The sequence below is a fragment of the Curcuma longa genome, chromosome 16, assembly GCF_044706935.1.
Source record: "Curcuma longa cultivar G26 ecotype Majalengka, Jawa Barat chromosome 16, ITB_CL_G26_1.1, whole genome shotgun sequence".
NCBI lineage: Eukaryota > Viridiplantae > Streptophyta > Magnoliopsida > Zingiberales > Zingiberaceae > Curcuma > Curcuma longa.
This window is the reverse complement of record NC_133876.1, coordinates 1,196,213-1,209,445: the sequence shown is the minus strand read 5'-3', so window position 1 is coordinate 1,209,445 and position 13,233 is coordinate 1,196,213. Positions and strand designations below refer to the sequence as shown.

General features: G+C 32.8%; 1 protein-coding gene across 2 annotated transcripts; it reads right to left on the bottom strand.

The window, feature by feature from the left end:
• Nucleotides 1–5,275: 5,275 nt before the first annotated feature.
• On the bottom strand, nt 5,276–12,746 carry LOC141847353 (histone deacetylase 1-like). 2 transcript variants are annotated; one of them, XM_074735381.1, is made up of 7 exons: nt 12,118–12,746; nt 8,356–8,796; nt 7,655–7,885; nt 6,136–6,227; nt 5,983–6,055; nt 5,701–5,769; nt 5,276–5,609 (listed from the first exon to the last, which is right to left on the bottom strand). In XM_074735381.1, the coding sequence occupies exons 1-7, from the start codon at nt 12,646–12,648 to the stop codon at nt 5,496–5,498; spliced, it is 1,551 nt and encodes a 516-aa protein (XP_074591482.1). In that variant the 5' UTR covers nt 12,649–12,746; the 3' UTR covers nt 5,276–5,495. The 2 variants fall into 2 exon arrangements, with proteins under 2 accessions (XP_074591482.1, XP_074591483.1); XM_074735382.1 differs by having other exon boundaries at nt 5,476–5,612.
• Nucleotides 12,747–13,233: the final 487 nt, after the last annotated feature.

Sequence of the window (13,233 nt, the reverse complement as noted above, 5' to 3'; positions counted from 1 at the left end):
TTTTAGTTTCGGTTTTAAAATTTCTTATTCGGTTAAACCAAATAAATCAAATAAACTAAATTAATCAAAATAAAAAAATAATTTATAAAATTTTAAGTTAGTAAATTTATAAATCCCTAACTAATTGATAAATTTTTTATAATATTTAAAAATTTTAGTTATTTTGATTAATTCGGTGGAAAATTGAATTGATCGCTATTTTATCGATTCAGTTTATTCAATTTTTATTTAAAAATTCAATCGGTTCGGTTAGTTTAAAAAAATTTGATTCGATTCAATTTTGATTAATTTGGTTCGATTCGGTTTTAACTGAATACTCAATCCTAATTGTAGGCGAGAGAATTATTTGATTTACACATCGTCACTATGGGGACTTGATATATGTAGCTGTGATGGCTAAGCTATTAGACCTCATAGACACTCTATTCTTCGGTAGGATCATCTCAAGGATACAAGCATAAATGATCGTGACTTATTAGTAAAAAATTTAAATCGAGTCACTTCTTTTAAGTCCGACGTGTTAATTTTGGATGATACTGTGGAAGTTTGGCCACATAATCAATGAAATCTGATTCTCATTAAGAGGTATATATAAATAAATAAAGTAATATTTCTTTAATTATTTGAGTAATATTTTTTATTCATAATTTAAATGATTGACAATTTAATTTGTGCAGATACACTTATTTTCCTTACACTTGGCATAAGTGTATGACGGCAAGAGATTCACCACTTCATACTGGCGTGGATGATGATGATGCTTTAGCATCCATCTTATCGGTAAGAAATCGATTTTTTTTTCTAACTTACTCTTGTACTAATTAAGAAGAGAGAGCTAATTTGAATTTTAAATGTTTCACTATTTTTAAAATGTATTTTCATTGAGCAGATGCTAGAGAGAGTTCATGACGACTACCACCTGGTGCATCAGTATATGAGTTATGTCAATGTCAAGATCATACTTGCTAGCACTCTTAGAGCATAGCTCTTTATTTGTTGTTCTGGATTATGCTGCAGTTGTATTAATCTAGTACATTTGTATACGTTTTAAACTTAATTTCTAGAGTTGAAATATCTGAGAAAAGTTACCATTCATTATATTGGATTAGTACCTTAGTTTCTTTGGGAACTTCCAATGCATTTTAGTTATGGGAGAAACACTCGAGTGAGCTATCACTCATAATGGGACAATAAGAGGGATTTCCTAGATTTCTTGAATCTTGAAGGACCTTAATTGTCTGATGTTTTGGGGATGCATGTGTGGTCATAGTCTTGGGGGGTCATTTAGTCTTGGGACCTCACTTTTGATGTCATGAACTTTACGACACAGCATATTGACTCGCTCATTTTAATATCTCTCTATAGTGTGGCAATGAATGACTCTCACATAGCAAGTGCAAAAATTGGATGGTTAAAGATATTAAGCTATCAACACTTTGGGCTATTCGATGGTTGTCAAAGAAACAGGCTTTGAAGTTGTGAGTTAACTCCTTGGAGCTGTGAATTAATTCAAAGGTCGTCTAGTGTAAACTTAAGAAATCAACATATGGACTTAAATATGCTTTCAAATAATGGTATATTAAGTTTAATGATACCATTATATTTTTTGATTTTGAAGAAAATATTATTGATCATGTACCGAAAGATTAGTGGGAGCAAAATTATATATTTTTCCCTACATGTTTCTGATATCTTGTTTGCTACTAATAATTTGGATATGTTGCATAAGATAAAATATTTTTTCTTAAAGAATTTTGAAATGAAAAATATAGGTGAGGCATCCTGTGTGATTAAAATTGAAATATTTTATGATAGATCATTAAGATTATTGGGGTTGTCTAAAAAACTTATATTGAAAGAATTCTAAAGAGATTTAATATGAAAAAAAATATTTTATTAGAATTTCTTCAATTCAGAAAAGAGACAAATTTAGTCTTATGTAATGTCTAAAAAATGATATAGAACGAAAACAAATGGATTCTACCACCCCAGTGATGACCATACGATCGATTCCACCACTATCTGTAAGGAAGTAAATCGAGAAACTGCAATTGCTGCAGTTGACCACGACAGAGGAGGGTATTGTCTTGACTTCGCCGAGATTCGAACCCTTATCCTTTTCTGTAACTCTACTCTGTCGTAACCAACTCAGCTATGCCCTGGGAGCTTAAATTGACACTTTGAACTCACTTATATGTTTATGATATACAATTTTTAATTATGATGTGCACATTACTATGTTATAACATAAATTATCTAGAAATATTATTGTAAACCATTATGAAATTTTATGTTCATTTATAGGCCTAATATAATAGGATGATGGTATTTGTTATATATAGAAGGAAGTATATGATATAATATACAATCATTATAATCTGTATTATTCTATTATATTAAAGTAATTGTGATGCTTTAAGAGGATGAGTTTTTTATGGTTAAAGTTATAATGCATCATACTTATATTTTAAATTTTAATTTCATCTAATTTTTAGGTCACGTGGAAGAATATTAGATGATTATTATTTCTATATTACTAAATAATTAGCCTTAAAAGATAACAAAAGAAATTAAAACTAAAGTAATTTCATGCAATTGAATTTACTAATCAAATGTAACTCATCTAAATAATTATTATTAGTTGAACGAAAGTAAATAATAATAATAATTATAATCGATGCATGAAAATAAAAAAGTTATATATATATCGGTCCTCTATCTGCCTATAAATAAAAAACATAATAATGTTCTATCACGAATGAATTTGAGTGTTTTTCATAAAGAAAGGAAAAAAGAGAGAAATGCCCCGCAAACATAACTAAGTTGGTACTCAAGTGATATATTGCCACAAGAGAACAACGATCAAATCAATTCCTTGGGGAATAAAATCCCTCCCACCTAAAGAGGTGATTTACCTTCAAATCGTTGTGATTTACCTCTCTTCAAATCACTATGAGACCGACATGAGAGGCGCTTAGCTAGGGTGAGCCTTATCATCTTTTGTCATAAGGAAAGATGAGAGAAATCAATATATACAAAATAATTACATTGCAATAATTTTTTCATGAAATAAATATAATGATCATGTATATTAATAATCCATTTGTTTGATAGTCCTGTATAAAATTGATTGAGATACTGCTATGGCAAAAGAGCCAAAGCTAGATAATCGCAAGGGTTCTAGATCAAGCAAAGGCTCATATTCTATAAGCTTTTCGGTATTTTCTTTTACTATCATTCTTATAATATCTTGTAAGAGAAGATTGTTGTACGAAGTTTTTTTCCCTTCTTAAAGTAGATTGTTAGTAGATTTTGAAGAATGACTCGAATAACGACTTTGTAAAGCATTGTGTAGGACTAGGATGTCTTAACCATATAAATTTTCATTATTAGCAATGTGTATTGCATTCATATCTTGTTTTCATTGCATATCTATTATGTTTGCAAACACAAAAGACTATTAAGTGCTAATGTTTATCTTTCCTTTGCATTGACAAAAGCGGGCATATTTATGACTATATGTGAAGAGGTAAATCGAAAAGTTACAGTTAACCACAATAGAAGGGGATATTATCTTGGCTTCGTTGATTCGAATCCTTGATCTCTTCTGCAATTTTGCTCCGTCATAACCAATTCAACTATACTTCTTTAACCACACCATCGATCCTAAAATGAATAAGATATAAAGGACAAAAGTCAATGTAGAACGTAAAAGTACACTCTTTTCTTTTTCTAAAGAGTTCAATTCAAAGTGCTCTTCCATAAATCCACTTTAAAAAATCATTTCAAATAATCAATCAAGCACGTAGTAGTTTTAGTTAAAATAACTACTATAATGTCAAAAAATATATATAATTTTCTTAAAAAGTAATAGAGATAAAAAGCCATATAAATTGTATCATAAATTTTTAAAAACTATTCTGCCTCTTATAATTTTTTTTATGATTATAAAGTATGTTTAAAACATACTAGATAAAATAATAATTATACTTATTATATTATATGAAATTGAATGTTGAATTATTACTTGAGCACACGAACAGAAGAAGAGTCTCAGAGATGAAAATATTAAAATAGATATGTAGATATACAAAGATAAACACGATAAAAAATGAGAATATTAGAGAGAAAATCAAGGTTGTGCCTATTATAAAAAAACTTTAAAAAATATATTTAAGAAAATATAAAATGATGTAAATATATATTTAGATGATGAATAAGTATTTCAATTAAGCAATATAAAACTATGACAAATATACACATTAAACAAGAAAGACTAAAGAAGACTTAGTTAGCAATGATAAACTAAGATAAAATTTATTTAAATATAAATAATGATATAATAGGAGATAGAATCTAATAGTGTAAAGGCTTAGTCAACTCTAACTAATGAAATAAAACTTGATTATTGTTGCTACTTCATCTTATAAATTAACAAATAAAAAATATAATTAAAAAGATAAATTTAAAAATATTAAAAAGCAAAAAAATTATAATGATACAAAATCTATAAATTTAGGATTTTATTAAATAAAATGTAAATAAAAATTTAATAATTTTGCTAGCACATTTAATAAAAACTATAACTATTATATGGCTATTTTTTATTTAAAATTTAAAATTGAGTATAATGATAAACTCTAAACCACCTATGTTTACTAAATGATCAAAGGATTCAAAATGACTATGAAGTAGTTTGGTCAAAATTATTATATGGTAAATTTTTTCTTTAAAACTCATTATAATCTATGCTTTTAAAGTAATCAAACATCTCAAAATAACGATTACTTTTGATTATCCATATAGCAATTTGACCAAAATTGCTATATAAATTTAGCAATTCTAGTCAAAATTATAACATAAATCAATTGAAGACTATCAGTGCGACCATATTCGATATCATTCAGAGACCTTTATATTATTAAACATTTTTGCCTCAGAAACTTTAATTTTTTTAAATATATATAGAGAGAGAGACTTAGGAGGAAATTTAAAAAAATTGCAATGATAGCAAATGGACATGAATTTATCATCTTTAATGTCATTAAGTATTTTGCCTAAAAACTTAAAAAGAAGATGGATATATTAAGATGAAAAATAAAAGTTAAATTCAAGACCGACTTAACACTTCAGTTGATACAAGCAAAGAGCAATTCAAAGCATCTAATTGGGCAAATGAAGACCGAATCAGCACTTCAGATCAAACATGCAAAGGGCTTATAAGTATTTACCAATCAAAAGACTCAAAATAATTTTGGACCAAAATTGTGATGGTCTCAGCATAATATTTCAATTTGACTGTACAATAACAGAATCACATTGGTAAATGAATAGTTCAAACTTAATGTTTCAATTTGACAGTATAAGTAATGCCAGAATCACATTAGTAGATGGATATCTTAAACACCAGACTGGGCTTCCAAATCTGCAGCACCAGCATGAAATAGTGCGGGTGATCTTCCGCGCTAACTAAAACTGTCCATGCCAAGTCAAAACTATAACTGGTGTTTGCCTGCGCTTTCTAGTGCATCGGACAACTTACTCTGACTCTCCATTTCCATCTTTATACTCCTGGGTTCATCTATCGCCATGGATCCAACATCAGAAGCCTACTATGCAACAACCAAAAACAAAAACGAATGAGACTTCCAGCAAATTGTCTATGATTAGAAGCCGCTATGCATCGGATATACATGCTACCTTGAAGCCAGAGAATTCTTCAACAACAGCTTCTACAGCTTTCAAATGATCTGCAATTTTTTGATCTTCCTGAAAATCAACAAAGGCAAAGAGGACCAAGAAATTTGTGATTAAATCCAGAAAATGCTCACAGCCCTTCAACTAAGCTACCAGAAAATGCTCAGAGCCCTTCAACTAAGGTACCAGAAAACAGCAAAATAAATCATTAATAAATTTTCTGTATACCAAAGATATACTTTCATTTGTTAAACAGTGAAAGGGAAACATATCAGAATAACATACCTGGTATTTTACTTCACCTTCCTTGTTTTCCTTCTTGATTCTCACATTCTGGATATTACTAGGAAAAGGTTTTCTGCAATCAAACGCCAGCCAGGAGAATGCATAAAGTGGTCCGATGAAGAAAAGAAGCTGAAGAAATGATAAAATAACTACCTTGCTGACTCATCTGGATGCTTGGAGTCATCAACCTCCATGTCTGAAGCAGGATCATGCCTTTCATCTGGATCTGCATGATCTTCATCAGGCTGGATATCATCAAAGTAATTACTCTCTTAAACAGCAAACCATATAATTCCCATGCTTATCTCTTACATGTACTTATCAATCCAACAAGTCCTCAATAAGAAACATGATATTATGTTTGTATCAATGTATCCAAAGAGATAGTAAAGTGGTTCCAAAGAAAGGTGCATTGCCTCATATTTGATATTTATTCAAAAGTAGTGGATTACAGGGGTATAGTAGTGGGTATCAGGTTCAGAACAATTCTTGGATTTCATATTCATTCAGGAAGTGGCACAACTACTGGTGAAAACACATTCCATGTTAATGCTTGGTGTAAAGAAAACAACTCATTTGACCTTGACCTTCACACGGTTAAAAGATCAATTTACTATTATTGTATTCAGATCCAATATCATCTTTTCCTTGACAACATGCTTATGGATACAGCCAGCTTTACATAAAGTGGAATCAACAATGTATTCCACAGGTGAAGCAGCCAAGTATCCTCTAGTGCCATAGACGCATGCGAATATTTACTAAACACAACTTGAAACAAACAAATAGTCAAAAAAAAAAAAACAACTGAAAAACAACTAAAACTAAAAGTGGAAGTTCCGAACAATGCCATCAGTAGAAAATGTTAAAACATGACACTGTGATATCTGATTAACCTCACAAAAGTCAATGTCACTTTTGATTTATGGTCACAGCTAACACAGGAAATGCTCATCGAATCAATTTTTTTTATTAATTTTCAAAAGACATATAAAATCTTAATTATTAGAGATGAAAATGCTAAATAGACAATTTATTTATCAAAAAAACTATTATTTGGAAGCAACTAGATACAACTCCAAAGATTTATAAAATACAAGAAATTAGGTTGACATGGTATGGATATGTCCAAAGGTGACAATAGATTCTATGGTTATATTTGAAACTATCAGAGTGGAAAGTGTAAAAGGTAGAGCAAAGTGAAAGTAAACTGATAAACAATAAAAATAAATTATTTGAACGTTACTAGTGATATAGCCTTACACCTATTCAAATGCTTGATGACGAATGATGATATGGTATTGCAAAGAGCTCATTGAGGAGTGATTCATACAACCATCCTCAAATCGATGGAACAATCACAGATGATGATGATGATGATCATCATCATCATAGCTTGCATGTATTTTTTTCTACAATTAATAAGAATCAGAAGATGAGCTAATAATTAAAAAGCATTATCTTACAGACAAGAGAAACTTTTTCATGATTTTTCCAATGACCAATCTATTTGTTTTTTTACAAGACATGCTCATTATCTCTTACCAGGATTACATGTAAAGTTATAGTGAGGTACCAAAAAAACTTCAACCATAATAAGAGAAGTATCATAAAATCAGCTCAAAGATAATGTAACCTTCAAAACCACAACAATCCATTAAGTGAAAAGTACCTCAGGAATCTCTGTATCAGGAGGTCGTTCTTGAAACTGGACACTAGGAGCATGTTGAATCCTTGAGAGATTGTCTAGAAGCCTTGATCTAATATCATCCAATTGCTGATACGAATTTTTGTTTTCCATATTACTTGGTGCAACATGAAGAGTATAATCCGGTCCAAAATACTCGTAGTATTCATTTTGAGGCATCTTGTCATCGATTTCTAACCCAAGGGCAACTCCAGTCTGCTCAAGTGAGATGGAACAAAGTTAGAACGAGTTAAACTAGTACCAATGAGATGGGATTGATATAGCACAAGGCAAATAAAGTACACCTAGAGATGAGGAAGTTAACTTGAGCTTGTTAACCTACATTAACAAGAGATTGCTTTGTCCATGAAAGCAACTATTATCAGGCGTTTTAGAATGGATCCATCAAATACACAATGTTAGTGAAAGTACAATTACAAGCAACAAGAACCTTACACTTACAATGCTGAAAACACTGAATAATCTTTAAAAAGACTTCCTACAAGATTATGTGCATTGATATAAATAAGCAGCAGTAAGCAAAATGGAACAACAATAAAATAGTATATATGCTGTTTCTAGAAAATGTTATAAAATTCACAGTTCAGTGATCGAAACATGTGAATCAGGTAAAAGGTGCTAGATGATTCGGCAATTTACTGAAAGAGAGGGATTTAGCACAATACCTCATAGCACCAACACCGAGCAACATTCCTGATAGTATATCCACCGCCACCAAGTAACAATAGTGGTACATTGAAAGATCTCATGTATTTCACACATTCAGCATGACCTTTGATGGAAAGGTTAAAACATCCCAACCTGTCTCCGGATAATGAGTCAGCACCACACTGAAGTACCACGGCGCCAGGTTGGTAAACTTCCATAACTTTTCCCATGATAGGTTTGAAGAGAGATTGATAGCTCTCATCATCTATCCCATCATCTAATGGGACATTGAGTGAGTAGTATTTCCCTTTCCCATATCCAATATCACGTATGTCTCCTGTTCCAGGAAAGTAGTCTCCAAATTTATGAAATGAAACTGTCATGACTCTGTCTGTGGAATAGAATGCCTCCTCCACACCATCTCCATGGTGAATATCAATGTCCACATATAATACACGCTGTAGATGAGTGCATAAAATTGATGGTTATACAACAAAAATATAAGACATTAGGAAAGAACACTGAAACAAACTAATGACCATTGTTAAATCACTCAAATCAATCTCATAGAATGGAAATAGTGCATTATACTTAAGTGAACGTTTAGGCTCCCTCTAGGTCAAAATTTTGAGATGTCGTTGCAGGAAATTCTACGGCTATGTTTATTTCCAGAAAATTTACCTAATTTTCCTTTCCCAAAAGAAAAATTAAAATCCAAAAAATGAAATGTGAAAAGGGATATATTTGTCACCATCCTTTCAATCTCTATATGAAATAAGAAATATTTATTTTAACAGAATGATTGATCTCCCTAAAAAGGTAAAGAAAAAACTACTTATTTATTATTTTGATTGTACTCATTTTCTTGAAAAATTATGATCAAACACATTTACAGAAAAGAATAATTTATTAGAAAAGAATATAGGAAACCAGGAAAGTTGTCCAAAATAAATGCAGCCTAAGATTCCACTTCTGAGGATTTAGATACATATATATACAATCATCAAACAGCATTCAATTTTTCATCAAATCAAAATAGGCAGGTCAATAGATGGGACAATTACTGTATGCTTGAACAAGATCAACTGATAAAAAAATAGTCAGGTCAATAGAAGCCACATTTACTGTATTTTTTAAATTCCAAAGGTAACTCAAAGGAAGAAACAAATATGCTTTTTGATGGAACTGATGCTTGTGTAAATATGTTTATAATTTATTCATGCATGCATCTGATTCTCTATATGTGAATTGTGTGTGTGTTCCTATACAGATATACAAGAGAACATGCATCTTAACAGCAGTATTTTCTTTTAAAAATAGGTAAATAAGCAAAAGAGTCTTATAGATGTAAAGAAAACTTGCAGCTTAGCTTAAAATATCTAGCAAAATTTGAAGTTAAATATAACAAGATCATGATACAAAAATTGGATTCAGGATTGATTTTTCTCAGATCCGATAAGGCAGTGAAAAAATCTTAAGGGCCAAGCATAGAGTTCCAATAGGAAGTCATGTCAGCATTGAGTTGAAATATAGGGTTAGTCCAAAAATGGAATAGACAAATGATGATATGTTAATAGAACTTCAGATTATTCACTCTCAGTAACCTAAAATACCATTTATGTGGGGACATGTATACAATCTCACTTTACACAGTATTTGATACATCCAAATTGTATACAAATGTCCTAGAATAATATAACTATTGCATGAAAAAAAAGAAAGGAAAGTAATATCCTAACTTCTAAGTGTTAGTACCCCTAGTAGTTAAGGGGGAGATCTTTGAACCCCAAGTGATTTGAACCACGATTGTTTTGATGTGCTGTCAAATTAGTTTAAATTAGACCTTGTTAGTATTACTGATATGGGTGTCTAAGTGTGCAAAGACTCAGGAGAACACATAAATACCCGATGGCTCTGGATCTAATTGAGTACGGTGAAGGGTGGTAAGGGATACCTACGGGACCAGAAAGGATGAAGAACATCGGAGACAACAAAACCTTGACAGAAGACACAAGCGAGCGAGAAAAATGACACGGGAAGAGAGACGACATACTCGTTATATCCATGGTACGACAAACTACAGGTAGATACTCTAATGGAGTGAGAAGGATGACACAAGGAGTGAGCATCCAAGGGACAAGAAGCCGAGAAGAAGCCTGCACAAAATAAGTTGGTGAGATGAGTTGAGTAACTTGTATTCGATACAAGGGTAGACTCAACCATAGGTGGACTCAGATATAGTCGACTAAGTCGGAAGGTTTGGGCGACCAGAACAAGGTTTTTGATCGACCAGAAGACATGATAGACCGAATCAGTCGATTTCATCGACTCATGCACAGTGTATATCCTTTATCCATTTGGCAGGTTATCGTTGGAGTTGGATCGGGTGACCGAACATAGGGATCGAGCGACTAGAGTGCAAGATTAGGTGACCGGATGACACGTAACTAGCGACCCAAAACAAGTTATTCGAAGCTGACCAAGTTCCAATCAACCGGAATGGAATATGAGTAACCGGAAGGATGCCACGTCAGCAAAAGGATGAGTGAAGATTGTCTCGTGAATCAGATAGGCCTGCTACGTCAACGAATTTCGGTCGACCAAACAAGACTCTATAAAAGAGAGGCAAGGAGCTCTTGTTCAATACAACACACATACTGAATACCTTCTGTCTTTCACTATTTAAAAGCTTTCTTTCTTTTTTATTTAGTCAACTGGTGTAAGAGGTTTTTCCACCTCCGGCATGTTACCGAAGGGAGAAGGATAGTGGATAGATGCCTCTGCACATAAGCCTTGGAGTAGCAACCTGAGGGTTGTGAACCAAGTAAACAATCGTGTCCTTGCTAAGTAGTTAGCAAGAGAAAAAACACTTTATTTGCAGGTGTGCGGTGTGCTATTCACCCCCTCCCCCTCTAGTGATCCGAAACACTTCCGAACATGTTCACTAAGATGACACTTGTAAAGGTGATTCAATAATACTAGACATGAATGCCATTATAGTTACATTTTGGTGACCATCAATTTACATCTGCATGCTACTGAAGCTTAACAACTCAAAAAGCAATCTGTAAGGTGAAAGCCATCTTTGCATATGAATCAGGGAACTGTTATTGCTCTAACAACACAAAGAAATATCATGCTAGTTCAGAATAGTTATAAAGCAAATATATCTAGAAGTAAGTTCTAAATCTAATGCAGCTAAGAAACTCATAATAGTCCCAATCTGACTTGAGGACCTGGCATGTCATCCTATAAGAGAAACAAAGTTCCTCAGTTACCTCCTTGTAGCAGTATGAATTGAAGTGTTAATGAATAACTATTTGATAATTTTGCCACCACTATGTTCATTGTTGAAAGATCTTCAAAATCTACTAGCAATACATAGGAACAGGTGCAACCTCTAGCTATAGCGCCATGAGTGTTAACAACCTAACATTATTATTCCTTTAGATACAATCCATCATGATTTGAGTTCTTTGTGTGTTTTTTTCCTTTTTTCTATCCAACAAAGTTGAGATATCAAAAATTTGGAGAATCAAGTCCAAGAAACAAAAAGAGGGTGGTGGAAAAAAAATGGAACAAAAAACTATCCAAAAACAATATTATTCTAAGGATCATTATCAATATTTCTCCTTCATTTACAGTCAATCAGATAGTCTGCCTTTCTCGTAATCAAACTGCAAACAAAATCCTAAAGTTATAAAGAACCCAAGAGATGCAAAAATAAAAACGAAGAAAAGAAAACCTCGGAGTCGGAACCTACAGAAAAATGGACGCACCTCATGGCGCTTGAGGAGCTCGAGGATGGCTAGCACGATGTCGTTGACGTAGCAGAAACCTGAGGCCTCGCATTTCTTGGCATGGTGAAGGCCGCCAGCCCAGTTGATGGCAATGTCGTGCCCATGGTTGAGTTTGACAGCGCCACCAACTGAGCCGCCAGCGTAGGCCTGACAAAAGGAGTAAAGGCCGTCGAAGACGGGGCAGTCCTCGCCGACATTGAAGCGCTTGAGGGCGCGGATCTGCTCCTGTTGAGTCTCGGGGGTGACGGAGCGTAGGAAAGTGACGTAGTCGTCGGCGTGGAAACGGCAGAGGTCGCGCTCGCGGGCAGGGTTGGGCTTGTACACCTGCATGTGGCCGAGGAGGCCGTACTGGGCCAGCAGTGCGTGGGTCATCCGCATCCGGTGCGGCTTCATCGGATGCCCCTGCCCGTAGTAATAGTTCCCGATCTCCGGGTCGTAAAAGTAACACACCTTCCGCTTCTTCGCCGCCGGACCGATTCCCGGCAGGGAGTTGCCGCCACCGATCTCCATATCCCTTTTCTTTCGCCTCAAGTTCTACTCCTCGACCTCAATTTGTCTTTCCTCTTCGAACAAGAAGGAGAGAAGCGAGGAAACGGAAGGGACAAACAAGAAAGTGGAGGGGCAATGAAGAGAGAGATGAGGGTTTGGGTTCTTATTTGTTTAGCGAGAAAGAAGATTTGAGTGACGTGCCAATTGGATAATCCAAAGGGTTGAATATTTGATTAAAATTCAACTGAATCAAATTAAATTAATTAAAAATTAAATAAATTAATTTTTTTAATAATTGAATCGATTAGATTTTTTAATAAAAATCGAATAAACTGAATCGATATTTTATCAGTTAATTCAATTTTCCAACCAAATTAACCAAATTAATTAATTTTTTTAAATATTATAAAAATTTTACTAATTAATTAAGAATTATTTATAAATTTATAAATTATTTTTCTAGTTCGGTTTATTCAGTTTAATCGAATAAGAAATTTTAAAATCGATATCAAATCAAATTAACCGAATTAACTAATTTTTTTATAAAAAATAATTAAAATTTTAAAATAACTGAATTAAATTTTTTAATTTGATCAATTTGATCAT

What these genes read in the sequence shown, in the direction of transcription:
- LOC141847353 (XM_074735381.1), bottom strand. Translation starts at nt 12,648, where the DNA reads ATGGAGATCGGTGGCGGCAACTCCCTGCCGGGAATCGGTCCGGCGGCG. An exon ending in AAGGTGAAGTAAAATACCAG is followed by an intron (nt 5,770 to 5,982) that starts GTATGTTATTCT and finishes GTTGATTTTCAG; the next exon opens with GAAGATCAAAAAATTGCAGA. An exon ending in AAGAATTCTCTGGCTTCAAG is followed by an intron (nt 5,610 to 5,700) that starts GTAGCATGTATA and finishes GTTGCATAGTAG; the next exon opens with GCTTCTGATGTTGGATCCAT.